Source organism: Eulemur rufifrons, chromosome 30 (genome assembly GCF_041146395.1).
Source record: "Eulemur rufifrons isolate Redbay chromosome 30, OSU_ERuf_1, whole genome shotgun sequence".
NCBI lineage: Eukaryota > Metazoa > Chordata > Mammalia > Primates > Lemuridae > Eulemur > Eulemur rufifrons.
In genome coordinates this window covers 84,782,960-84,810,759 of record NC_091012.1, presented here as the reverse complement: position 1 = coordinate 84,810,759, position 27,800 = coordinate 84,782,960, and the positions used below count along the sequence as shown (strand labels likewise).

At 36.2% G+C, this 27,800-nt stretch overlaps 1 protein-coding gene across 1 annotated transcript in view; it reads right to left on the bottom strand.

Moving 5' to 3' along the window:
• LOC138378950 (charged multivesicular body protein 1B2-like) overlaps window positions 1–26,347 on the bottom strand; it is a 55,080-nt gene extending 28,733 nt beyond the window's left edge. Inside the window, exons 1-2 of the mRNA XM_069464247.1 lie at window positions 26,236–26,347; window positions 13,623–13,720 (exon numbers count right to left, since the gene is read on the bottom strand). Coding sequence (XP_069320348.1) covers window positions 13,623–13,720; window positions 26,236–26,251 — 114 coding nt within the window. The 5' untranslated portion in view covers window positions 26,252–26,347. The remainder of the gene's footprint in view (window positions 1–13,622; window positions 13,721–26,235) is intronic.
• Window positions 26,348–27,800: the final 1,453 nt, after the last annotated feature.

Here is a 27,800-nt window from a genome sequence, read left to right as displayed (position 1 = left end):
GAGAATGGATTCTCAGGTTTTCTAGTTGAAATGAAACTTATCTCAAACACACACAGATAATTTAGGGAATTTTTAAAACAATCTCAAGGCCCTACTAGACAAACGGGAACCAAAAAAATGAGAACCAAATTTTTAAGTGAGAATCAGTATCTTTAAATTTAAAAGGGAATGAATTCTTCAGGTTTTCTAGTTTCACTCAGCCTCATGACTTTTATCCCCAATCACATCTCTAAACAAAATGTCCTGTCACAGGGCTAGAAGATTTGAAACCCTCCAACAAATGGGTGGAATCAAGGGTCTCAGCATGTACACCGGGGAACTTACCAAATGGCCAAGGCATCGTGACACTTTTGAAATCTATTTTTTTTTTTACTTAGTTCATGTTGTGGGGAGCTTCATCTATACTTTGGTGGGTGGGGAGAGACAGGAGTTTCCCAGAACTAAACAGGCTCCAGCAGTTGTTGGGGAGGTCCTTTACTCTCTCACCCCAAAAAGACATTGTTCCTACCAGCAAAGACCCATGGCTTGATCCGGGGATGCTTCCCCCCTTTTAGTCATGGCAGCAGTAGTGAGGTATCGTTTCACCAGGGCATTGATGGGCCCACCCACGGACACCAAATTCTGTTACTGAAACTTTGGCACTTGTCCCCAAGGCCACATTAGAAGAACGAGGACAAGTGGTTTGAGGAAAGGGAAGGGAAATTTATTAATCTGTCAGCAAATGAGGAGAATGGTAGACTCTTACCTTAAAGTACCACCGTCCTACCTATAAGCAGAAATATGGAATTTTTAAAAGGATATTTTAGCTTCAGTCTATTGCTGTTTAACTACAGCAGCCCTGGTGAAGATAATCTCGTGACAGAGTATCCAGACAATTCATCTGAGCCATCTCCTGTGGTACAAAGAACAAAGGACACTCTCCTGCTCCTCTGATTATTGGCCTCAGGCAGGGATGTACGTTTAATTCCAAAAAGGGTTGGGGGCTTAAGAGAGACAACTTGTAAATCGTTTTATTATTTTTCAGGCCATTCCCACTGTTACACTGGTGCAGGAGAAAGAATTGCTAGAGCAGTAATATATAACGTCAGGTAGAAGAGAGGGATGGGATATAGTATACAAGGGGAGGAGCTGGCCTTTGCTAGCACTAGACAGGACAGTTTGTCTACTATAAGAGAAGGGAAGGGAGAGTTTATGAGTACAGATGCAGGTAGGTAGAATAGTGAGAGATTTATTTCTCAGTGAAATAGAAAGCAAGGTTGTCAGCTGAAAGTGAGAATGAGAGAAGAGTATCTTGAGGCATTAAAGAAGGAGAAATTATGAAACTGTCATTTAAGGAGTGGAAGAACAAATAGATTAGGAAAATATATACATCACCACGTCACAAGGATTCTCTTCTCTTTTAAATCAGACAACTTGGCAATTTGTAAAAAAATTATTAAAATATACTATCTGATCCAGCAATTTTACTTCTAGGAATCCATAGTAAGGCCACAATCATAGATCACCATAAAGACTGATATATAAGAAAGCTCATTACAGTGGCATTTAAAATAGCAAAAACAGCAATCACTTGGATGTTCAATCACAAAAGAATGATCATGTAACTTGTAATAGAATACTGTTTTATTACTCTAAAAAAAAAGTTTCCAAAAATAGCTAATAATGTAGGGGAAATGCTCACAATATTAATAGTAAGGGGAGCAAGCAGGTTCTTCATTAATCAGCCCACCCATCTACTAACACTTATCAAATGGCTATTATGCATCAAGCAGTGGGGATACAACACTGAATAAGACAAGGTCCCTATTAGTGGAAGGGGACAAACAAAAAAATGTATAAACAAGTCAATTACATTTCCTAGTAGTAAGTCCTATAATGAAAATTAGATAGAATAATGTAATAGGGTAATAGAGTGGATGGACTACTTTAGGCCAGGTAGTTAGGAAAGGTCACTTGAGAGAAATGACATTTAGGCTGAAAACTGAATGGCCAGAAGGAACCAGCTCTGCACAAATCTGAAGGAAAAAAATCTGCCCAGAGGAAATAGCTACTGCAAAGTCAAGACAAGGTTAAGATGTATGTATTCCAGGAAAGATGTAAAGTACAGTGTGTGTTGGAGTAGAGCGATTAAGGGGTGTAGTAAGAGATGAGGTTGCAGATGCAGGCAGGGCCAGATCATGTAGAGCCTTATAAGGCACAGTAAGGATCCTAGATTTTGTTATAGGTGTGATGGGAAGCCACTGAAGGGCTCTAAGCAAGAGAATATCATGATCACGGTTAAAAATGACCACTCTGGCTACTGGGTAGGGATATGTAGGGAGACCAGCTGAGAGTTAGGGCAGTAGAGCAAGCAAAGAATGGCATGATTTGGCTTAGGGTATTGGCAATGGAATTGATGAGACCTAGTTAGGTTCAGGATACATTTTGAAAGTAGATTTGCTATGGACTAGATGCGGGATAGAAGAATAAGTAATCATGACTCCCAGATTTCTGGCTTGAACAAATGAGTATAGAGTTGCTATTTACTAAAAAAAAAAAATAGTGGAATAGAAGCAGATAATGCTTATATTTTAGTGTGTACACTCTGTAGAAATCAAGTATTCTAGTTTTGGAAAATATTAGGGTGGAGATGCCTATTATAATACCCAAGAAAAGATGACAAAATGATAGCTAGATATATGAGTATGAGGAAGAAATAAAGGTGATGAGGATATCTATCTTCCCATTCTTTCCTCTCATTTATACCTCAACTTCCTGTAACCTGGACTTTGCCTCCACAACTCCACAGAAACTGTTCTTGCTAAGGCCATCACTGTTATTCTGCTGGCCATATCCAACAGGTAATTTTTAATCTTCTTACTTGCTAGATTTTGCCATACCAACCATTCTCTGAGTCTCTCTCATCCCTAGATTTCCAATATACCTCTTTCGTTCCTAGTTCTCCTCTGATATAGTTTGGATGTTTGTCCCCTCCAGACAGCATGTTGAAATTTGATCTCCAATGTTGGAGGTGGGGCTGAGTGGGAGGTGTTTGGGTCATATGGGTGGATCCCTCATGAATAGCTGGTGCCCTCCCCATGGTAATGAGCAAGTTTTCTATTACTTCACACAAGAGCTGGTTGTTTAAAGAGTACAGCACCTCCCTCCTGTTTCTTGCTCCTTCTCTTGCCATGTGACATGCCTATTCTCCCTTCACCTTCTGTCATGAGTGGAGGCTTCCTGAGGCCCTCCTCAGATGTTGGTGCCATGATTCTTGTACAGCCTTCAGAACCGTAAGCCAAATAAAACTCTTTTCTTTATAAATTATCCAGCCTCAGGCATTCCTTTATTGTATATAAAACAGACTAAGACATCCTCCTCCTTATTTCTCTGGTTGTTCCCTTTTGCTCTTTGCTAGTAGTTCTTCCTCCACCTCCCTTTTCCCATCCCATTAAATGTTGATATTTTGCCAACAGAATTCTTCAACCTGTTGTGGTTCTTACTCCTTACCCTCTTATCTCCCTGACCAATACCATCTATACCCACAATTACAACTAATCACTCAGCCCTCTCAAATCTGTTATCTTCATATTAACTCTATCTCCTGCTCTCTAGAACCAAAGATCCAATTTCCCATTAGACCACTACATCAGAATAGGAAGCTCTCACTTAGAATACCAAAAGCTCAGCATTCCCCCCATCCCTCACCAATCTGATGGATCACATTTTTGTATTTTCCAATTTCTGGGAAAGCTATTACCATACAACTGATTGGCTGCCCAAGCCAGCAATCAGAAAGTCATTCCTGAATACTCCCTCTTTTCACCCTCCATATTCAGTCACCAAATCCAGATTCTACCACCTCAACAGCTTTTCTTCTTTTATTTCATCTTATTATGGGGGATACAGAATTTCAGGTTACATACGTTGCCCATGTACCGCCTATCCCCCTAAGTCAAAGCTCCAGGCGTGTCCATTCCCCAGACAGTGCGCATTGCACTCATCATGTAGGTATATACCCATCCCCTCCTTGCACCCCCCCGCCCCGGACTCAGCACCTTCAAGCATGACCATTCCCCAAACGGTGCGCAATGCACTCATCATGTAGGCATACACCCATCCCCTCCCCCAACCCCCCACTTCAGTCTGATATCCGATTGGGATCGTTCCCAGATGTGAGTTTAGGTGATGACCAGGGAAACCAATTTTCCGGTGAGTACATGTGATGCTTGTTTTTCCATTCTTAGGATACTTCACTTAATAGAATGGGTTCCAACTCTCTCCAGGAGAACCAAAGAGATGTTGTATCTCCGTTATTTCTTATAGCTGAGTAATATTCCATGGTATACATATACCACAATTTACTAATCCATTCATGTATTGATGGGCATTTGGGTTGTTTCCACATCTTTGCAATTGTGAATTGTGCTGCTGTAAACATTCGGGTACATGTATCTTTGTTATAGAATGACCTTTTTTCCTCTGGGTATATGCTCAATAATGGGATTGCTGGATCAAATGGTAGGTCTACTTGAATCTGTTTAAGATACTCCATAATACTTTCCACAGGGGTTGCACTAATTTGCAGTCCCACCAGCAGTGTATGAGTGTTTCTGTCTCTCCACATCCACGCCAACATGTGGTTTTGTTTTTTTTTTTTTTTTTTTTTTTTGATAAAGGCCATTCTCACTGGAGTTAAGTGATATCTCATTGTGGTTTTGATTTGCATTTCCCTAATGATTAGGGATGTTGAGCATTTTTTCATATGTTTGTTAGCCATTCTTATATCTTCTTTTGAGAAATTTTTATTCATGTCATTTGCCCACTTTTTGATAGGGTTGTTTGATTTTTTTCTTGCTGATTTTCCTGAGTTCTAAATAGATTCTTGTTATCAGTCCTTCATCTGATGTGTAGTATGCAAAAGTTTTTTCCCATTCTGTAGGTTGTCTGTTTATTCTTGTGACTGTTTCTTTGGCTGTGCAGAAGCTTTTTAATTTAATCAGGTCCCATTCATTTATTTTTGTTGTTGCTGTGATTGCCTTAGGGGTCTTCTTCATAAATTCTTTGCCTAGGCCAATGTCTGTAAGAGTCTTTCCTACATTTTCTTCTAGAATTCTAATCGTTTCACACCTAAGGTTTAAGTCTGTTGTCCACCGTGATTTGATTTTTGTGAGAGGTGAAAGCTGTGGGTCCTGTTTCAGTCTTCTACATGTGGCTAACCAATTTTCCCAGCACCATTTATTGAATAGGGATTCCTGTCCCCAGAGTATGTTCTTAGAAAAGATCTAACGATAAATCTAGATGGGAAGGGCCCAGCGAAAAAACACAGGGAGCACAAAGAATCAAATGGAAATCTCACCCCCAAAGAGAAATACCAGCTCTCAACCAATTAACACAAATCAGACTCAAAACACCAACATGTTACAGGAAGAATTTCAATTATGGATTATAAATAAGCTGAATAATATACAAGAAACAATGGATAACCAACACAAAGAAACCACAAAAAAAAAAAACAAAACAGGATTTGGAAGAAAAACTCACTAAAGAAATTGAAATATTGAAGAAAAACCAAACTGAACTCCTAGAAATGAAGAATTTACTCAGAGAGCTACAAAACACTGTGGAAAGTCTCAAGAGCAGGGTAGATCAAACAGAGGAAAGAATCTCAGAGATTGAAGATAACTCTTTCCAACTAAATAAGTGAGTCACAGAGATAGATCAAAGAAATAACAGAAATGATCAGAGTCTTCAAGAAATGTGGGATTATGTGAAGAAACCTAACGTGAGAGTTATTGGCATTCCAGAGGGTGAAGAAGATAATAAGCAAGGGTTGGACAAGCTATTTGAAGACATAATTGAGGAAAATTTTCCAGGCCTTGATAAAACTCTAGACATACAGGCTCAAGAAGCTCAAAGGACCCCTGGGAGATTCATAGCAAATAGGAAAACACCATGCCACGTAGTCATCAGGCTGACCAAAATATCCACTAAAGAGTCCCTTCTTCGAGCTGTAAGGAGAAAGAAACAAGGAACATACAAAGGAAAGCCCATTAGAATTATGCCAGATTTCTCAACTGAAACCTTACAAGCAAGAAGAGGTTGGGGCCCCATTCTCACTCTTCTGAAACAGAATAATGCCCAGCCTAGAATCTTGTACCCAGCTAAGCTAAGTTTTCTATATGAAGGAGAAATCAAGACATTCTCAGGCAAACAAGGACTGAGGGAATTCACCAAGACAAGACCAGCCCTCCAAGAAGTACTCAAAAGAGAGTTACACATGGATCAGCACAAGAAAGACCCACAAATGTAAAACTACTCAAGAGCTAAAGACCAAATCCCAGATACCACAATGGCTCAAGAGAGAAAACACAGTAATGAAGTTCTACCCAACAAGCTGAACAAAAATCTGACCCACTTATCAGTTCTCTCAATAAATGTGAATGGCTTGAATTCCCCACTCAAGAGACATAGACTGGCCCAATGGATAAAAAAAACACAAACCAAGTATCTGTTGTCTTCAGGAAACTCACCTAACCTGCAAAGATGCATTAAGACTGAAAATAAAAGGATGGAAATCGATATTTCAAGCAAACGGTAGCCAAAAGAAAGCTGGTGTGGCAGTCTTAATTTCCAATAACTTAGCTTTCAAACCAACAAAAGTAATAAAAGACAAAGATGGTCACTATATACAGGTTAAAAGCACAATTCAACAAGAAGACATGACTATACTCAATATATATGCACCCAACTTAGGTGCACCCAGATTCATAAAGCAAACCCTACTAGATCTGAACCAAATGATAGATAACAATACTGTAATAGCTGGAGACTTTAACACTCCACTGACAGTACAGGACAGATCCTCTAAACAGAAAATAAACAAAGACATAATGGACTTAAATAGAATGCTAGAACAAATGGGCCTGACTGACATCTACAGGACATTCTACCCAAAGTCCACAGAATATACATTCTTCTCATCAGCTCACGGGACATTCTCTAAGATTGGCCATATCCTAGGACATAAAGCATGTCTTAAAAATTTAAAAAAATAGAAATTATACCATGCATCTTCTCAGATCTCAACAGCTTTTAAATTCATCACTTTCTCTCCATTCTCACCAATACTGCCCTAAGAGGCAACTCATTGTTTTTTTCCTGAACTATACAAAACCTTCTAGCCAGTAAACCAGTCTTTACTTGCAGAGTCCTATAACCCTGGGGTCTGCACACTTTTTAAGGATCAGGTTGTAATTATTTTAGACTTTGTATGCCATACAGTCTGTAGCAACTGCTCAACTCTGCTATTATAGCAAAAAAGAAACCACAGACATTATGTAAATGAATGAATGTGGCATGTCCTAGTAATACTTTATTTATAAAATAGGAGGCCAGCTAGATTTGACCAGTGAGCTGTAGTTTGCTCACTTCTCTTACAACCTGCTCTTGCCAAAATGGTCTATCTAACAAGTATTTTCTCTGATCATTTTCCCCCCACTGGTTTTTCATCATCTTTAAGACGAAATCAAAACTTTTCCCATGACACACAAGGTCCTTCATAACCTTCCTACCTATCTAGTCTTATCGCCCTGCGATACTGAACAATCTAAAGTTCCCTAATATGCTATGTTCTCACACTTTTGTATCTTTGTTGTTCCTTCTGCCTTATTTCCGCATTGGCTGTCTCAGTCCATTTAGTGTTACTATAACAGAATACCTAAGGCTGGGTAATTTATAAACAAAAGAGGTTTATTTGGCTCACAATTCTAGTGACTAAAATGTCCAAGAGCATAGTGCCAGCAGCTGCTTGGCTTCTGGTGAGGGCCATGTGCTGCATTACAACATGGCAGGGAAGTGGAGGGAGAAGCAGGCACATGAAAAGAGGCAACCTCACTTTATGAATCTGCTCTTGTAGGAACTAATCCATTCCTATGAGAACTAACCCAGTCTCTTTCGAGAAAGACATTAATCAATGTTAACAACCTAATCACATCTTAATGACACTACCTCCTAACACCATTACATTGGCAATTAAATTTCAATGTGGGTTTTGGTGGAGACAAACCATATCCAAACCAGAGCACTAGCCACTTGAGACTGGACACAAATTAGGCTTTACGGAACGGGAGGATAATGATAAATATCATTGTGGACTTGTTAAGCTAACTGTGTCATTTCCACAATAGATCTTCCCAGCATGTAACTGAATACTCAAGTCTGATATTCAAGAGCGAAAACAGATTTGGGAATCATCAGAACACAGTAATTGACAGAGTAGAAAGGAAAGTACACAAGGAAAGAGAAGCAGGACAAAGATAGAAGCCAGAGGGACAAAAATCTTTATGATGCAAACAGGAAGAAAAACCTGTGAAGGAGATTGAGAATGGAAAGTCAGAAAGTAGTGGGGGAGCCGAAGCACACAATGTAACAGAAGCCAAGTACATAGTTTCAAGGAGAGAAAAATCAATGGTATCAAATATAGCAGAATAAAACATTGAAAACTAGCCTTTGGATATGGCAAACCTGACAAAGGATTTGGCTAAGTGACCTTTGGAAGTCACTGTGACTTTGTTAAAGAACAGTTTCAAGGACACAGGGACAGCAGTATGGGTTTGGTCTGAGAAGTTAATGAGAGGAGAGGAAATAAAAATAATAAGTGTGGACTACTCTGTGAAGGAGTTTCAGGGAAAGAGATAGTGTGTGAAAACTAGAAGGATACCAGGAGTCAAAGTAAAGGCCTTTTAGGATTGAAGAAACCTGAAAACATATTTCTAGCTGAAGGAAGTGAGTCAGCAAAAATGGGGAGGTGGAAGACACAAGAGAGTGTATAGGGGATGATTCATAAAGGTCCTAGGGAAGAAGGAAGTGATGAAGTCAAGAGCCCAGGTAGAGGGAGGGCAAAAGGAAGACCAGATGAACTTTTGAAACAAGAGAGAAAAAAGCAAACATGTAAGGATGGAGTTTTGTTGTGGAGGTATGACAAGGGGCAAGCAGGTTTTAGAGGATAAGGATCAGTAGAAAGCTGAGGCATTTCCGATGCCTCAATTTTCTCAAATTATAATTTCCTGAGCAAGGGGGTGTTTTAGGGTTATTTTTGAGCTTCTGTAACAAAATACCATAAACTGAGTGGCTTACAAACAAAAGAAATTTATATCCTACAGCTCTGGAGGCTGGAATATCTAAGATGAAGGTGCTGGCAGATATACAGTATGGTGAGGGCCCACTTTCTGATTCATACATGACACCTGTGTCCTCACATGGTTGGAGAGGCAAGGCAACTCTCTGGGGCCTCTTTTATAAGGGCAGTAATCCCATTCATGAGGACTCTGCCCTCATGACCTAATCACCTCCCAACAGCCCTATCTCCTAACGCCATCACACTGGTGTTTAGGTTTCAACATATGAATTTAAGGTGGGGGCACAGACATTCAGACCATAACAGGGAGGCAGGTGTTTAATAGGGAACTTAAGGCACTACTTTTTAAAACTGATACATAATAGTTGTATATATTATGGGGTATATGTGATATTTTGATACACACATATAATGTATAATGATCAAATCAGGATAACTGGGATATCCATCACCTCAAACAATTACCATTTCTTTAAGTTGGGAACATTTCAAAGTTTCTCTTCTACCTATTTTGAAATATACAATAAATTATTGTTAACTATAGTCACCCTACTGTGATATGGAACACTAAAACTCATTCTTTCTATCTAATTGTACTTTTGTACCCATTAACCAACCTATCTTCATGCCTTTCTCTCTCCTAGCCTTCCCAGCCTGTTAGTCACCAATCTACTCTCTATCTCCATCAGGTCAATATTTTTTTTCCTCCCAAATGAGTGAGAACATGTGATATTTGTCTTCTTGATATTTCACTTAACATAATATCCTTCAGTTCCATCCATGTTGCTGCAAATGACAGGATTTCATTTTTTATGGCCAAATATTATTCCATTCTGTATACATACACATTATCTGTTCATCCACTGATGAACACTTGGGTTGATTCCATATCTTGGCTATTGTTAATAGTGCTGCAACAAAAATGGGAGTGCAGCCATCTCTCTGGTATACTGATTTCCTTTCTGTTGGATATATATCTAACACTGGGATTGCTGAATCATATAGCAATCTTGTTTGTTTTGTTTTAGTTTTCTTGTTTTAGTTTTTTGAGTAATCTCCATACTGTTTTCATAGTGGCCATACTAATTTGTTTTCCCACCAACAGTGTATAAGCATTCCCTTTCTCTACATCCTCACTAGCATTTGTTATTTTCTTTTTGATAACAGTCATCTTAACTGGACTGAGATGACATCTCATTGTGGTTTTTTTTTTTTTGTCATTCAGTGTAACTTTATTTACTATTTATTGCACATAACTTGAGGTCTTTTAATGTTTAACCACCGAAGGCTCAAAGGACTATTTTTCCATGAAGTTTAACATTAACATTAGTGAATTCATTGATTCATGGTGTGTTTTTTAATTTGTAAACATCTGAATGATTCACATTGCCGTAGATCCAGAACTCATAAGCGTGGACCATGCACAGGCTGGCAGCAAGCCAGAAAGCCACTCTGCAAGCAAACAGATACTCTGCATAAAGAGAAAAGTCATAGCACAACATTGAATATCCAACCTAAGTCATCTCAGAATTATACATAGATTGACCTTTTAATTCACGGAGGATCTAGAACTCAACTGGTTGGTTGGTGATAGGGTTGACCCGATTTGGGGAGAATTATTCCTGGCATAATTAAAGAAAAGGGAGGGAGGGGGTTCAATCTTTCTTCTTAGTTGCCTGTTCCTCCCCAGCACCTTCAACTTTTTTCTCATCCTCCTCAGCTTCTTTGTATTTCCCTGATGATTAGTGATGTTGAGCATTTTTTCATATACCTGTTGGACATCTGTATGTCTGCTTTTGAGAAATGTCTACTCAGATCTTTTGCCCATTTTTCAGTAAGATTATTTGTTTGCTTTTTGGGTGTAGAGTTTCTTATATATTCTGTTTATTGATCCTTTGTCAGATATTATAGCTTGCAAATATTTTCTCCTATTCTGTAGGCTGCCTCTTCTCTCTGTTGATTGTTTCCTTTGCTATGCAGAAACATTTTAACTTGATATAATCCCATTTTTCTATTTTTGCTTTTGTTGCCTGTGTTTTTGAGGTCTTACACAAAAAATCTTTGCCCAGACCAATGTCCTGAAGCACATTATCAAACTTTTTGATCTTTCTAAACCTAAGAAATGTTAAATTTACATTTTAAAAGTAATGCATTTAAACAATGAGGCTGAGCTTTTCGCGTTTAAAAGACTTTTTACTTTATATGCTTTACCTAATTTTTAATAACTTAATTTTTTATTAATTGTTTCAAGAACTCTTAATTTCTCCAGCTAGTTATGACAACACGTGTTAAAGTTCTCCTGGGCCTAGGAGTCCAGGGTTTTTATCAGTAGTCAGTTGCGTCACGTAGGCGCATTCTGCCTAGCACATACCAAAATTTCAGATCTACGCTTTATATATGCTTTACATATGCTTTCGTATTGCTGCAAATGTTCTTTTCCCAGGTTCTTTTGACTTTTTAATAGACTTTTTAGACATACAGAATTTTTTTTTCAACAGTTAAATTTACCAGTCTTCCTTTGTTGGCTTCTGGGGTTTGCAGCCCCCACTTGAAGATTATAAAAACCACCACTATTAATTTTCTCTACTAATAAGTACATAGTTTTATTTTTAAGAGTTTCTATTTTCAATCCACACAAATCATTATGGCATATGGATATGCACATTTTAAAATAAAGCCCTTTGTGAGTAAATTTCAATGGAAATTGATTTTAAAATGTTTCAATAAAAAGTGGTTGTTATAGGCCAAGAGCTGGAAAAGACTGGAAAAATAAACAATTAAAGGAGGACCAGGAGTAAACATACTTGGGGGAAGTAAAAAGTGGAGGAAAATGAAAGTAAATTGTGAAGAAATGTGTATCAGGAAGAGTAGAATCACAATGCACTAGACACACACAATAAGGAAGCACTATACCTTGTCAGTCAACTGTTTTCATAAAAAATATTAATTCGGATTATACATGGTGAAAAAAATTGCGTGCTTTAATACTGCTATGTTTGCCTAAGATCTGAAATCTCAAAAACCATTTTTTGATTATTTCTAAACTCCTCAGTATACAAAAATATTAGGCCAAAAATTTTTGGGAGGGTTTCTTTTTCCTTGCAATACTTGGGCATATGTTTTCAGAAAAGGATAATCCTAATATTAATACATCATCTTTAAGTTTACTTTTCTCTAAACTCAGCCTAAGTACTTCCATCTCCTTTACTAAAAGTTTTCTTCTTGTCAAGTTTTCTAAATTAAGAGTATAGACAAAGTACACAAAGTGACTCAATTCATGGATTGGATATATGCTATTACCATATATTTGAATATCTAAGGTAATAAAATATTAAAAATAAAATCTATAAACACAAATGTACAGAAAATAATTACCATATCAGGCCTGAGACTCCTATACTTAGAAAGGCCTACTTGAAAGTTTGGCACTTGGCTGGCATCTAGGCACTGAGATTTGCAGAGGGTTCTCAGAACTGGTAAGAGTGGCTCACTGAACTTTAACTGTTTATACAAATGATGGTGATTTACACCAAACACCTGATTTCCTTCTGGGGCTCTGGAATTGTGGTATGGGCTAGGCAGAAAGTGCCTACATGACATCACTGACTACCAATATAAAACCCTGAACTCCTAGGCCCAGGAGAAGGTTCACCTATGTGGTCATAACTAGCTGGAGAAATTAAACTAGCCTTGTATTACTCCACTGGGAGAGGACTCTTGGAAGCTCAAGCCTGGATCCTCTAGAACAGTGGTCTCCAATCTTTTTGGCACCAGGGACTGTTTTCACGGAAGACAATTTTTTCATGGATGGGGGGGGTGGTTTTGGAATGATTCAAGCACATTACATTTATTGTACACTTTATTTCTATTATTACATTTGTAATATATAATGAAATAATTATACAATCCACCATAGGTTGGGGACCTCTGCTCTAGAATTCACCACATGCACCCTTTCCCTTTGTTGATTCTGCTCTGTGTCTTTTTACTGTAATAAATCATAGCTATGAGTACAACTACATATGTGTTCTGTGAATTATCCTAGCAAATACACAACCTACAATATACATTAATGCTATGTAATGTTTAGATATAACATGTAGAAATTAAAACCGGCCAAAAAATGTCAAATATTTTCTTATAAATTGGCTTTATGCTTCATAGTAAGAGTGGTTTTAGCTATAAACCAAAGAATAGTATAGTAAAACCATAGTTGCACTCAGTCTTACAGTCCATACTTGCACAAATAAATAGTAATAAATGTTTAAATAGTAATATACAGAGCCATTATTAACTATGTAGGATAATTTATTTAAATAGCTACTTAGTTTAGAATGCCAAAGCCAATAACTAATCTTTCTTCAGTGTAAAATAAATTGTATATAATTAAACACTCCTCCATGATTAACTGCACTCATTTCATGAGGTAAAAAAAGTAAACATATTAAAACTGCCTTACCTTTTTTTTTTTTTTTTTTTTTTTTTTTTTGAGACAGAGTCTTACCTTTTTGATCTTGGCCTTTTCAGCCTTTTCTTCTTTATCACATTTCTTGGCATTCCTATTAAATTCTTTTGCAGCAAATTTCAAGTTAAATAAGTGTTCTGAAAATATAGGTTAAGGCTATTCAAAATGTGATTTCTCCAACATAACTACCTGCAAACAAGATGTCAAAATTATAAAACTTATCAGATAAGATTATGATATTTAAACAAGCTAGTCACAAAGTTTGAGAAAATAACTTGTATCTCTTCTATACTTGTTTTCTATTAAAGAATCAAATTAATGGAAGACATTAATTATAAAGGGAAAAATAACTTTACAGTAGTGAAACCTGGCAGATAGCACCTTAATGAAAGTTACCATCACCAGTTATGACATTTTAACATCACACACTTTCCTAAATGATGAACTGAGAAGGGTACAGCATCACTTCTATCATACTGTTGCCAAAAACATAACTTCAATCTACTCAAGAGAAAACATCAGACAACCCTGAACTGAGAGACATTTGATATAACTGAACAGCGTACTCTTCAAAAGTGTCAAATTTATGAAGAGCAAGGAAAGACTGAGGAATTGTCACAGATTGGAGGAGACTAAAGAGACATGGTAACTAAATGCCATGTGAGATCTTGGATTGGATCCTGAACAGAAAAAGGAAGTTAGCAGAAATACTGATGAAATCCAAGTGAGATCTGTGGTTTAGTTATTAACATTGTAGCAATGCTGACTTCTTTTTGTTGATAATTATACTATGGTTCTGTAAGACACTAACATTAGGAGATGCTTGGTAAAGTAATGTGTAACGTCCAAAATATTAGAGGAAAAAAATAGAGTGAACCACTTAATAAATCCAAAAGAAGGCAGCAAAAGAGAAGTGAATCACAAAGAAAACATATCAAAATCATATAATAAAAGAATAAAAACATTCCCAAAATGTCAGGATTAAGAAAATAATGAAACAAATTACACCTATGTGCTTTAGACAGACTTTAAAATAAAGATATAGAAAGGTCAGATGTAAAAAGAAAAGATTATTGTAGATGAACACTATCCTGAAATAACCAGGTATACCTTTATTAGTATCAATCAAAACAGACAACATAAAAGCAGTATTAGGAATTTAAAAAAGAGGGGACACTATAAAATGAAAAAAGTAAATTCAGAAGTTGATGAAATGATTATAAATTTTCATGTACTTCTAGCATAGCTTCACATATTAAACCAAAAGAGAAACTGATAAATCTTTGGAGATACTAATAAACTTTCAGTTAACTGACAGAACTAAGGAGATAGAAGTTATGAATGACCCTATTAAGAAGCTTAATTTAATAATTACACATAGAATTATAGCCAATTCTACTTTAATAATTTGAGAATACACATCTTCTGTAAGTATGTGAGATATATGAAAACTCATCATGCACTGGGCAATAAAGCAAGTCTGGAAGAAGAGATATCAGGCAAATCTGCTGTCTAATCTAACTCAATAATTAGTTATTATGTGAATTTTCTTCACAATTTTCCTGTAAGAATCTAAAATTGTTGTGAGATAAAAGCCTTGTTAAAATATATATTTGTAAATTTAAAAAAACTATATCTACACATGAGTTAAAGAAAAAATTATAGTGAAAATTTTTTTACTTACAATTAAGTGACAATGAAATGAGTGGACTGTGGCTTGTGAAATGTAGCTAATGCCATACTCAGATGAAATTTTCTAGCCTTAAAAGCCTCAATTTAGAGAGAAAGAAAGGTTGAAAATTAATATGGTATGCATTCATCTGACAAAGTCAGCAAAAAGATAGAATAAACCCCATAAAGGCAGAAAGAAGGAAAAGAATTAAGAGGAAAAAAATAATGGAAAACAAAGATACAATATGAAGAATTAAAAGGTCCAAAATTGATTTCTCTGTAAAGACTAATAACCTTAACACACCTTTGTAGAAACTGTTTAAGGAAAAAGAGAAAGCATAGTGTTGAAATTAAAAAAAGAGTAATAACTGCAGATACAGAAGAGATGTTTTAAAATAATAAATCATGAACATTATGGCAATACACCAGAAGTCTTAGACAAAATGGACAACCTTAGAACAATTACTGAAACAAACTCAAAAATAAAAAAGTATGAATACTTACAAATTCCTGATTCAATGTTTTACAACATTTTAACATCTATATAAATAAATAAAATATCAACAGGGAAAGGCCCAGATGGTTTTACTGGTGTATTATACCAATTATTTAAGAAAAAGACAATTCCTATCGTACACAAACTTTTCTAAAGAACACACAAAAAAGGGACACTTCTGAACTTCCATACACAAACCATATAACGATAGTGTATGTGAATGGACAATTACAAGCTACACTCACTTATGAACAGAGATGCAAAAATACTAAACACAGTATTAGCAATCATGCAATGTATTAAATATACTTCATAATCACGATTGTTTTATCTTTGGAATGCAAAAATGGTTTAACATTAAAAAACTATCCATGTATTTTAACCACATTAAGAGATTAAAGAAAAAAACACAAACGATAATTTCAATATATGAAGAAAAAATATTAAATAAAATTCAACATAGCATGGATTCATCAAATTAACATTCAGATGAATGGTTCATTACCAAACTCTTAGCAAACTAGGAATGAAAGAAAACTCCCTTACCCTCAAAAAAGTGTATCTACCAAACTTCCACAGCAAACATCCTTAATAGTGAATAGTTACAATTCCTTTAAAAATCAGTAACAAGCAAATGATCCAGCTCTAACTCTTTTGTTTCATTAAAATATTGTTCTTGGGTCCTAGCAAGCATGATAAAAAAAGAAAAAGAAATAAAAGGTATATGAATTACAATAAAAATCATCAAACCATCATTATTTTCAGATAATATAAATGTCTACATAGAAAACTGAAAGTATACATATTCTGCAATCCAGTATTTCCATTCCTAGGTATAAACCCAAGAAACTGTTCTCAGTCTACATAAGAAACATGTATAAAAGTGATACCAGTACTGTGTAATGAATGAACAAAATGGAAACAATCTAAATGTCCATCACTAAGAGAATGGATAAATTAATTGTACTATATTTCTACAATAAAAAACTATAGAAATGAAAAATGAAAATTCCATCATGAATGAATCCCAAACATCATCTTGAATTAAAAGAAAATAGCAATATGACACCACACATATAAAATTTGAAAATATGCAATATATAGCTATATCTTAAGAATGTACATGCATGTGGTAAAATATAAAGAAATCATAAACATCAACTTTTAGAGAGTGGTACCTTTGGTGGGGAAAAGGAGATGAGTTGGTAATGTTTATTTCTTAAACCCAGTAGTTAGGTAACTGGTGTTTATTTTATTCTTTTTTGAACTTTGTGGGGGGATAAGATTAAAGTTACATGATTGTGAATAAAAGGCTAGGAGTTTATAGCCCTTGTTCCATGAGACTGTATATTTTTAAAAAAAGAGCGTTGTTTGAAAATGAGAAGAAAAAACAAAAAAATATATATTAAATAGAGATGCTCCATGACTCACGATGGGGTTACATCCAGACAAAGCTACTATGAATTGAAAATATCATAAGTTGAAATGCACAGAACACCTAATCTACCAAACATCATAGCTTAGCATAGCCTACCTAAAATGTGCTCAAATCACTTATATTAGCCTACAGTTAGGCAAAATCATCTACAGAAAGTCTATTTTATAATAAAGTGCTGAATATCTCATGTAATTTATTGAATACTGGACTGAAAGTGAAGAACAATGGTTGTATGGGTACTTGAAGTATGGTTTCTACTGAATGCATATTGCTTTCACACTGCTGTAAGGTCGAAAAATTGAAAGTCAAATCATCCTGAGTTGGGGACAGTCTGTATTAGTATATGGACAAAACTGTCGGGAATGTGTAACAATATTATAACTTGAACCTGTTTGTGCTTGATACAAATTTAATATAAAATAGCTGCTTTCCAAGGCTCTCCATTTTCATATATTGTTCCTAAACTTTAAGTATACTCTGTTAAAAAGACTAATTTGCAGTTTACAGTTACAGTAGCTACTTACTCTGATATTCTGTTAGTTTATATATCATGTTATATACTTTTCTGTACTTCATTTTATGTCTGTTTACATGTCTGATAATTCAACTAGACTATGGACACCCTGAGAATAAGGATTAGTCCTTATCATCATTGTATAATCAGCCTAATACAATGTTTAACAAAAGTACTCAATGACTTTAAGTAAATGAACATGAGAAAAGAATTTTTGCAATGGTGTATGAATTGTGAGGAAAAAAGCACCACTGATGCTGGGCGAGAGGACTCAGTTATACATTTAAACTTATAAGTTTATATTAAATACTGATAGAATGCTGTTTGTGTTACATATTAGAATTTCACATAAGATTTCATTCAGAATAAACGGGCTCTTCTGCTATAAAAGTTAGAAAACCAATGTCATAGAGGTTCCCCAACATTTTTATTTCAGTATAATTAAAAGAAAGAATATATCAACAACCAAAATGTACGGAAGTCTCAGAGTAAGGAATAGCTCTTAAAACTAAATGTATTTAGCTTTACAAAATACTTCATATTCTTTTTTTTCCCATTTTAAATTGATCATGAAACCCCACCGCAGACAAGCTGTATCACAATTACCAATAAAACTTTAAAAAATACAGAATTCGGGCCCAATCCCTGGAATTCTCAATTTGGTAGATATGGCGTGGATCTTGGAGACAGATGGTTTTTAAAAGCTCACCAGGTGATTTTCATGCACATCTAGGTTTAGAAACCACTGAGTTAGCGTTCTCTTCCACATGAAAACTGAAATACTGAAATGCTTCAGCTGTCATATTCATATAAACAGATACACACATATATAAAAATCAAATATAGATTCATGATCTCTTACCCACAATTTCAAAATTCAAAAAGTTCTGAAAACTAAAAGTCATACATAACATTTGGTAACAAAACATGACCAGACTTGAACAAATTTGATGACAAAACCTGATCTGAACTGGAAGTTATGTATAATCTCTAATTTATCCCACTAATGTTCACATGTTTGATTATGGGGTGCTGCCCCAAGCACAATTAGAGGTATAACGCAATATATGGGATATGTACCTTATTGCCTTTCTAAAATTCAAATAAGTCTGAATTCTGATTTGAATATTACAACAAATGGCAACTCAAATCAAAACCTGTTTCCCTCTATATGGGTATTTTCTCAATCACTCATTTTATGATGATTATTGTTTAATATGTACATATCTTAACAATATGAAAGTAAGAGTGAAGAATAAGGCATTTTTTTCATGTTTGTTTTTGAAAAGGAGCCTTATATAAACAGTTTCCTAAATAATCAAATTATTTCTAAGTTCATGTCAGTACTATTTTCTCTTTGAAACGATATGTGACTTGGTAAAGCAGTCTAAAACTTTATACTCTTGAGTACTTATAAAGGGAATTTTAAAGTAGCTTAGAGAATTTAAAGAGTAACTTACTTTCAGGTGCCAGGAGGAATACCTGAAATACAAAAAGTACTTCATATAATGCAACAAAGATTAGTACAACAAAGTATAGAAATCTTCATTAAATCATAATTACTAGCAGCTCTAGCTACAGCCCTATTATTATACTTGTTTTAATAAATTCAGAGTAACAATTCAGTACCATAAAAGCAGAAAATAAACATACACATCAACCAAGATCTTTTCAATTTAAGAAATATTAACTATCAGGAGGCTAGATACACAATAACAGTGTACAAATTTTTACCAGACTCCTATTCCAAATAGTTCTATATATTCAGAAATTAATAAGGGCATAAATTTCCTGACCTCAACCTTATACTATAAGAGACATGATTACCAACAGTTTTAGTACAGCATAAGTATAAATATGTATAAGCATATGAACCCACAGAGGACTACCTATCAGTGACTAGTGATTCAGAGGTTTCTGGAAAGAAGTGATAATTAAGCTCAGTCTCAAAGTAGGAAAGCTGGTAGGAGGAAGGTATAGCAGGTAGGGGAGGAAAAAGGGTACACTAGGCAGAGGAACAGTGTATGCAAAGGCACAGAGCCAGGGAACTGCGGGGACACCAACATCTCTGAAGCACAAGGTGCTGTAGCCTGGGATTACTAAAGACCTCCTTTAGGGATTTTTTGCGTCATAATCATTCTACATAAGTTAATAAATACTACTGTTCAACAGTTCTAAACTTTCAGTCCATAAAAAATAAAATATTTCAGCCATTACCCTTTTCAGTGGGCAAAGAAAACCAAAGTCTATCTTAATAGCAAGGATTTTGCCAAACTAAATCTGATAAGTCAGTGAAGGCGATTATTCTACCAGTGTTATGTCTCCAAATTGAAACACTCCAGGGATTTATATGCAACTAAAATATCTAAAATATTGCATAGTATTTCAACTCTTATTCACAGCTCAATTTAGTAGTTGAATTGATGCCACTATTTTCCACATCAGCAATCCATTTTCCCCACTTCGATATACAGGACATCCACTTATTGCAGTATACATAGAGGATGGTTATTTGAATAGCAGACACCTGAATTTAAAAATATCAAGCCCTCGTTCTAGAAAGTACCCAAGAGTTAGAGGAAAGGTTTTAGATCTTAGGAATGTTTTGATCTCTGGCTTATCATAAAAGATTGATCATCAGAAAAACACTGGTGTTACAACTTGCCTGGGCTAAATAGACACATATATCTGACAGTGATGCTTCAGTCATCCTTTGCTGCAAAAGGAAATTGTATATTTCAAAAGTAATTTTCCCTATGACCCAAATTGATTACTATTCCTATTGCTGCCATTGCTGCTACTGCTACAGTTTTAATATCTTATTTAAACAGAATTCCCAAGTACTACAGTGTTCCACATAAGGAGAAATTTTTTTTTAAGCTGAGGTTCATGTTCACTTCTTAAATATTTAAATTATTTTAAAATAATTTTTTGATACAACTTTTAAAGATGATTTACATTCTCACTGAGTAATCTATAAAATGATACAGTTTTCTGATCACTCAGGATCCACATGATAGCTGTTAATAACTGCTCTTTGATGTATGGATAGTTTTCTGTTTCCTCCTCTGATATCTGGCTGTCAATTGTCACCTCTGTTTGTATACCTATATCCTGTAGTCCTTTTTCTCTCTCTGTTGTTAATACATTGAAGTCTAAGAAATCATAAAATATGTTATAGTTTTAATTCAATTAAAAGTCAGTAAGTTTTGATTTAGAATGACAGGTAGGGCAGAGAGCTCATATAGCTAGTGGCAGAGTTAGTGCAGTAACCTAGTTCTCTCATTCAGTCACTATCTTTTTAATACCCAATCTCGGTAGTAGGATTCTTAGCTGGAGGTACCTCACTTCCCTGGGCTGGATTTATCCAGCCCCTGTGAGGCTTAGCACATAACATTATGCTTGCTTTTCAGCTAATATAAACAATAACACTGACTGAAAAATTGGTCTCAGAGATCTCCACTAATGGCAATAGGTTTCTCTCCTCCTGCCAAAATCCATGCAAAAGCAAAAAACTCACTTGGCCCTTGGGATCGATAAATAATGAAATCAATCATCTGAACATTTCAATTATTTCAAATTTTCAGAAAGTATCAATTCCCCTCCTTTCAATTTTACAAAATCAAAATTTAAAACAGGTGGTGAGGGATTAAAAAAGTACCTATTGGGTACAATGTACACTATTTGGGTGAGAGGTACACTAAAAGCCAAGACTTCACCACTTTACAATTCATCCATGTAACCAAAAACCACTTGTTGTATCCCCGAAATCTATTGAAATTTAAAAAAATTAAAACATTGCATCATATAGGTATACCTTTTAATAGGGAATGTCTATGAACCAGACTTGTCTTCAAGGGAATCTAGGCTAGGTTTTTCCATCAAGTGTATAGATTCGTGTTTTTTCCAACTCCTTTTAAAGCAAAATCTCGAGTGGAATATCAGTATGTAGAAAAAGTAGCTCTGCAAAACCCCTAGAACTCTATCAAACATAACTGAATTGTGCTGTGAAAGTCCTGGAGGCACTGCAGAAAGTGAACAGAAGAGACTTTGGAGCCTGGCCCAGATAGATCCTTTATGCTTACAAGCTCTGTGGCTTTTTTTGGCTGTAATTTCCTCTTCTATTAAACGGGGATAATACCACCTGTCCACCCAGTGTTTCTTTGAGGATTTGAAATGTATATAAAATCCTCAGCACAAAGTTTGGCATACAATAGGTGTTTAGTAAATGAGAACTCTTATAGTTACCTCCTCATTACTTCGCTGAGTCACCTATACTAATTTGGCAATATGGTTGGTTAGTCAGGAAATAAAAAGTCTGAAAAAAAAGTCTGAATATCTCTGTAAAACATTAAAACATTCTAATTTTGTTCATTTGCAACTACACTGCTGACAGGCAAAGGATGGAAATCAGCTATGTCTTAATATATTATTGCTTTACATTTTAAATAAATAAGAATTATTGGGGTTCAACTTATTGCATATATAGAAAAAAAGCCTTGGTTTTAAAATTGAATTCAATCTGCTTCCTGGATAAAAATTGAAACATTCAATTCACCATAGAAATTCACAGTAGAAATTTCACATCCTGGCCTGCCTCTCTGAAGTGGGTCGAAAAACACCAAGTGAAAATAAGTTATCTAAACACAGTACAGCAGAAGTTATTTTATGCCCAGGGCCCAAAGCAGGATTATGCAATCCTCTTGGCACACAGAAGCAGAGGGTGAAAAAGACGAGGTAAGAGGAAGGAAATAAAAACGTTCTACTAGCAGCTTCCCCAGAACAAAGCAGCAGTACCAATACCATATATTGTTTACTCATGCACTTGGTAAGAAGTGGAATTATGCGTCCAACTCTCTCCCTTTTCAGCTTCCAGCATCTTAATTATCCCTTGTGCATTTTGGAAAGGTAGAGTTTGTCATCAGAAAATCACAGTGAAGTCCTAAGAATTGAAAGGAACCTTAGAGATGATTTGTCAACCCCCTTCATTTTACTGATGTGGAAACTGAAGCATAGAGATGGATAAGTGAGGAAAAATTGCTGAATACAAGAACAAGGAGGAATTCAAATCCAGCTCAACTCTTACTTTCCTTTTTGTTAACTTTCATAGGGAATTTCTCAGAATTGGCCCTCAAATGACATCAAATGATGAACTGCAAATAATCCTTACATATAATACTCTTGTAAAACACAACATTATACTGACTAGCCAGGCCATAAAATACAGAACTGTCAGGTAAATTTAAAAAGTAAATCTGAAATATTAATATCTTGGTCAAAATACATCACATTTGTCAACACTAGCAAAGCCACAGTGATTAATATGTAATTAGTTCTGCTTTAGGATTTAGAACTTCACAAGATTCATAATGGCTGACAGACATTTTTTAAGTAGCTGGCAAGCTTTGCGTATAACAGTCTCAGCTGTCTAGCAGACCACAAAAGGGGACAATGATACCAGTCTGGAACATCCCTCTGTGTACTCTAAGAATGTCTATGGTACTAATTATCTACTTCATTGGTTTTTAACTTTTTTCAGGTTAGAATCACTTGAAGAAAGATGATGGCTATAGTCTCCCCAAGGAAAAAAATATAAACATATAATATTTTGCATATAATTTCAAGAGTTTATTAAGTCCACACATGGTATCAAGAATTGCTGGCTGGGCGCAATGGCTCACGCCTGTAATCCTAGCACTCTGGGAGGCTGAGGTGGGAGGATCGCTCGAGGTCAGGAGTTCGAGACCAGCCTCAGCAAGAGCAAGATCCCCGTCTCTACTAAAAATAGAAAGAAATCATATGGACAGCTAGAAATATATATAGAAAAAAAATAGCTGGGCATGGTGGCGCATGCCTGTAGTCGCAGCTACTTGGGAGGCTGAGGCAGAAGGGTTGCCTGAGCCCAGGAGTTTGAGAGTTTGAGGTTGCTGTGAGCTAGGCTGACACCACAGCACTCACTCTAGCCTGGGCAACAGAGTGAGACTCTGTCTCCAAAAAAAAAAAAAAGAAAAGAAAAAAAAAAAGAATTGCTGTTCTAGCATTCACCTCAGTTAATATGTGTTACCTTGTATTGTTATTTATCCCCACCTATCTGTGTCCCAGACCCACTAGATCAAAAGCTGCTCAAAGTTGGGGATGAATCTTATGACCCTCTGTGTAGCCATAGCCTGGGAGCACTGCTTAGTCCATAGCAGAGACTCAAATATATGTTAATAATTAACTCTTAATAAAAGGTCATTTATTTATTTTGTGTCTACTATGGGCCCAGTGCTGTGCAAGGAAATGAAGATTCAAAGATGAAAAATAAGGATCCCATTCTCCAGGACCTCACAGTCTAATGGAACAGACAGATAAGTAAACATACAATTATGATAGTTGGGAAAGGCTAAAAAGGAGGGGAAAACAGAGGGGGAAAGGAGCACAGAGTAGAAACTTGTGGGAAATGGCACTCCCAGATTCCTAGGTTGGTGGGGACAGTAGGTTAGACTAGAAAAATGGAAAGCTTTCTGTAAATGAAACATGCTTGAGCTAAGTCCAACAGTAACAAAATGAGTTATGAGTCAACCAGAAGTGAGGTAAGAACATAAAAAAAAGCACAGAACAGGGATGTATCCTTAATTATTTCTCTACTACTGTTTCATTCCTATAGTTAATCTAATCCTAGTTCCTAAACACCCTGTGCAAATATTGCTCCAAAGACAGAAGTCAAAATTACCACACTAATTGAATTGTGTTAGCACAGTCTTATAACAATGAAATGTTTGCATTTTATAAAGGTGACAAATAAGTGTTACTCAAGTTTCAGTTCAAGTTGTTTATGAAAGACAGGTCTGAGTCCATATGTCATTCTCCTCTTCTATACTCCAAGGAAAAAGTCTGAAATTTTACATAAATGAACCAAGAGAAATAATCAGAGTCAGATGGTAGGAATTAAGTTAAACCTCCTCATTTCTTTTGATAGACTGAAGGAAAGTTAATAATTCATTTTGTTAGGTACTCAACTATTGTTAACAGTACCATTAACTCTGATTATAGACAGACATACCTTTCAGTGAAAGAAAATTAGTAACCAGTTATCTTGTCATTGGAAATCACAGAGGGTAGGCTTAGGCAGAGCAAAAATAACTTGATTAGAGTAGGAAACAAAACCACTTTTAAAGCTATTACCTCAAACCCTTCCAAAGGTTCTGGCAAAAGAGATAAGAATTTATAATGTCTTTCCTCATACTTAATGCATGTTCAAAACTATAATTTAGTAAGTATTTCCATTTCCTCTTATCTTCACAACAGCTTTATAAGGTTGGCAGGTCAGTCAGTATATTTTACAGATGAGTAAGCCTTGCATGACAGAGACTATCTGATTTGCCCTAACTCACAGGTTTCTTAAAAGGAACTAGGATTAGAAATTGATTTTCTGATTCATAGTCCAGTGCTTTCCTTTAGGATGCTAATACAACTACACTTCCTTCATTATCCTTTAAACTGCAACAAGAAATGGGCCTTTTAGTTATCTACTCTGTTCACGAAATGACGTATCTGTGCCCCTCCTCAAGGGCTCACATTTTATTCTTGGTTAATATTGGCCAGTCCTGCACATGATATAATGTTAGCAATATTCTCAGTATAGCTTACATAATTTAATCCTTTCACCAAATGTCTTTCCATATTTCAGGCTTACAAACTAATGACGCCAAAAGAGCTCTAACATGAGCTATCAAACAAAAGGTATTACCCATATTTTATCATTTTTCCAAGTTTCATTCAATGGCAAGATATTCTGTTTTCTATAATACCAAACGCTGGAATAAGGATGAACTACAGCGACATTTCAGTTGTGAAAAACAATTTTATCTATCTCCAGTTAGGGGCTACATACAGCTTGGTTCTAAACCCTAACCTTATTTCTTAGGTGGGAACACAGGTGCAACTGATGAATTTTATAGCTTTAAGGAACTATATGAGTTTCCTCATGTGTTAAACCAGATGATTATCAAGCAAGCAATCATATTAGTTTGGAGGGCTGCTATTAAGCACTTTACCTCATTACCAGTCACTTCTGTCCAGAAACATCAAGAAGTGCAGTTAGACAAAAGCTATTTGTCTTCGCACTGCATTCAAAAGCTACACCTCTGCTCCAAACCTTTGGCAAATTCCTGTCGCCTTGCCTCTAATCTCGCACCATTTCCCAACAATTTCAAAGAGGACGACCAATTCACTAAAGGCCATTTGACAGAAGCCCTCACACAGAGAGGATTCGCGCTCAATAACCTTCTCAAACAAGTACTCTTTTGGCCCTTCCCAAAGTAGTCCCACCTTCCCTACTTTTAGGATGGCAGCCGCTAGTCGGAAAAAAAAAAAAAAAACCCACAAAAATAAAGCCAAGCTGCTGGAGCCTACCAGTTGACGCCAGTGCCCTCACCCCTCCACAACTGGACCAAAAAAGGTGACCACCAGGCGCCTTCCAGGGCTCCAGCCTCTCCCCTCCCCCCGTTCCCTAGGCTTTAGCAGCAGCTTTTCAGACAGAAAAGGATACTCTCCACATTCGACATGGTTCCACGACTTTTCTGGGAAGTCTGCAACCCCGGGCAGCAGCACGGGTAGCGTGGAGCGCTGGACCCCAAGTCCCGTGCTAGTGCAGGACAGCCCGCGCACCTGGCTGGGGCTTTGCACACCCACTTCCTGTTTCTGTACTCGGCCCGCGGGGGGGCGGAGCCAGGCGCACCCGAGGGGCGGGGCTGGGACTACGCCAAAATGGCGGCCGCAAGGAGCGGCAGTTAGGGTGGGCTCGAGTCGCTTGGGGGCGTTGGGGGGCTAGAGGGCAAAAGGTTACGCCCCTCCCCTTTGGGTCCTTCGCGTGCACCTAGTCTAACCCACTGCCTAACGGTTTTCGTCATCCAGCTAACCTTCTAGTGCTTTCTTTTGTCGTACTACGAACTCTTCTTAACCTTCCGCCGCACCTCTTCCCTCAGATTTCACACTATCCCTGGCCCCTCACCTCTGTTGTCAGAGCTTAAGTCTTAACGGATGAAGGAAAAAGGTATAGGGCTTTTAAAGTACTTTTAAAGAATTATGATTGTATAAAATAAGGGTCTAAGGGTTTAGCGCGGTTGGTAAATTTGAGTTGTGAAGTTCATTTGAGGTTTTAAAAAGGATCATGATCCTTAGAGTTTTAGGCTAGAAGGGGAAGACGAAAAGTAAAGCTAGACGTAGAGGTAAAGTTGCCGAGAAATATACATTCGTACTAACTGGGTTACTGTTTTTTACAATAGGTGGTGTACGATACGAAAATTATTACTAAATCTCTAAACTATAATGGGCGAGGAGGTTAATTGAAATAATAGTGGCTGGGATAATAGCTGGGGCTGGTTTTTTATATGTAACATTAAAATGTTGGAGGGTAATTTATTAGACACTGTCCATGAATTTATGGAAAGAAAGAGCATCTTTGGTGTTGCTGTCGCTGCATTTCAATTTAAAAATCTTGGAAATTCGAAGGAAGAGCTAAGAGATTTTACTTTGGGGAAAAAATAGCATAAATATACTCTTACTGGAGAATTTCAGAAGTGTGGCTTTAAAATTTTCCCAGCTTTAAAATTTTAATATGTGGGGAAAATATATATATAATTAAACTTATTTTTATCTTTAGGGTTGTTTCCTTTTGAACCAAAAATGGTTCTGAAAGGTACTTTTGTGTTAATGATAATGATGGTAGATTTCAGACTGTTACCTAATTATAAACCCCTCAGGCTGGAAAAACAAACAAAATACAAGGTTCTAGGAAAGTACAATCTAGAAACCAGTTCCATAGGTAACCATGTATAAAGATTATTTTTATTTTTGATCTCACTGTATATTTGGGCAGCAATACTCACTTTATGGAAACAGATAAAACTTAGCAGATTTTTATCATTGTTTCATCAGTTTCCATAGTAAACAATTGTATTTCACTGTTGGAGAACTTTTTTTTTGGTATAAATGTACAAAATATTTTTTTAAAAAGATCTTCCCTAAACACTTAATGTTTTTTAACACATCTCTTTCAAAAAAATCCACATACAGACCACAATAATCTGGTAAAGCATGAGCATTCCCATGTTT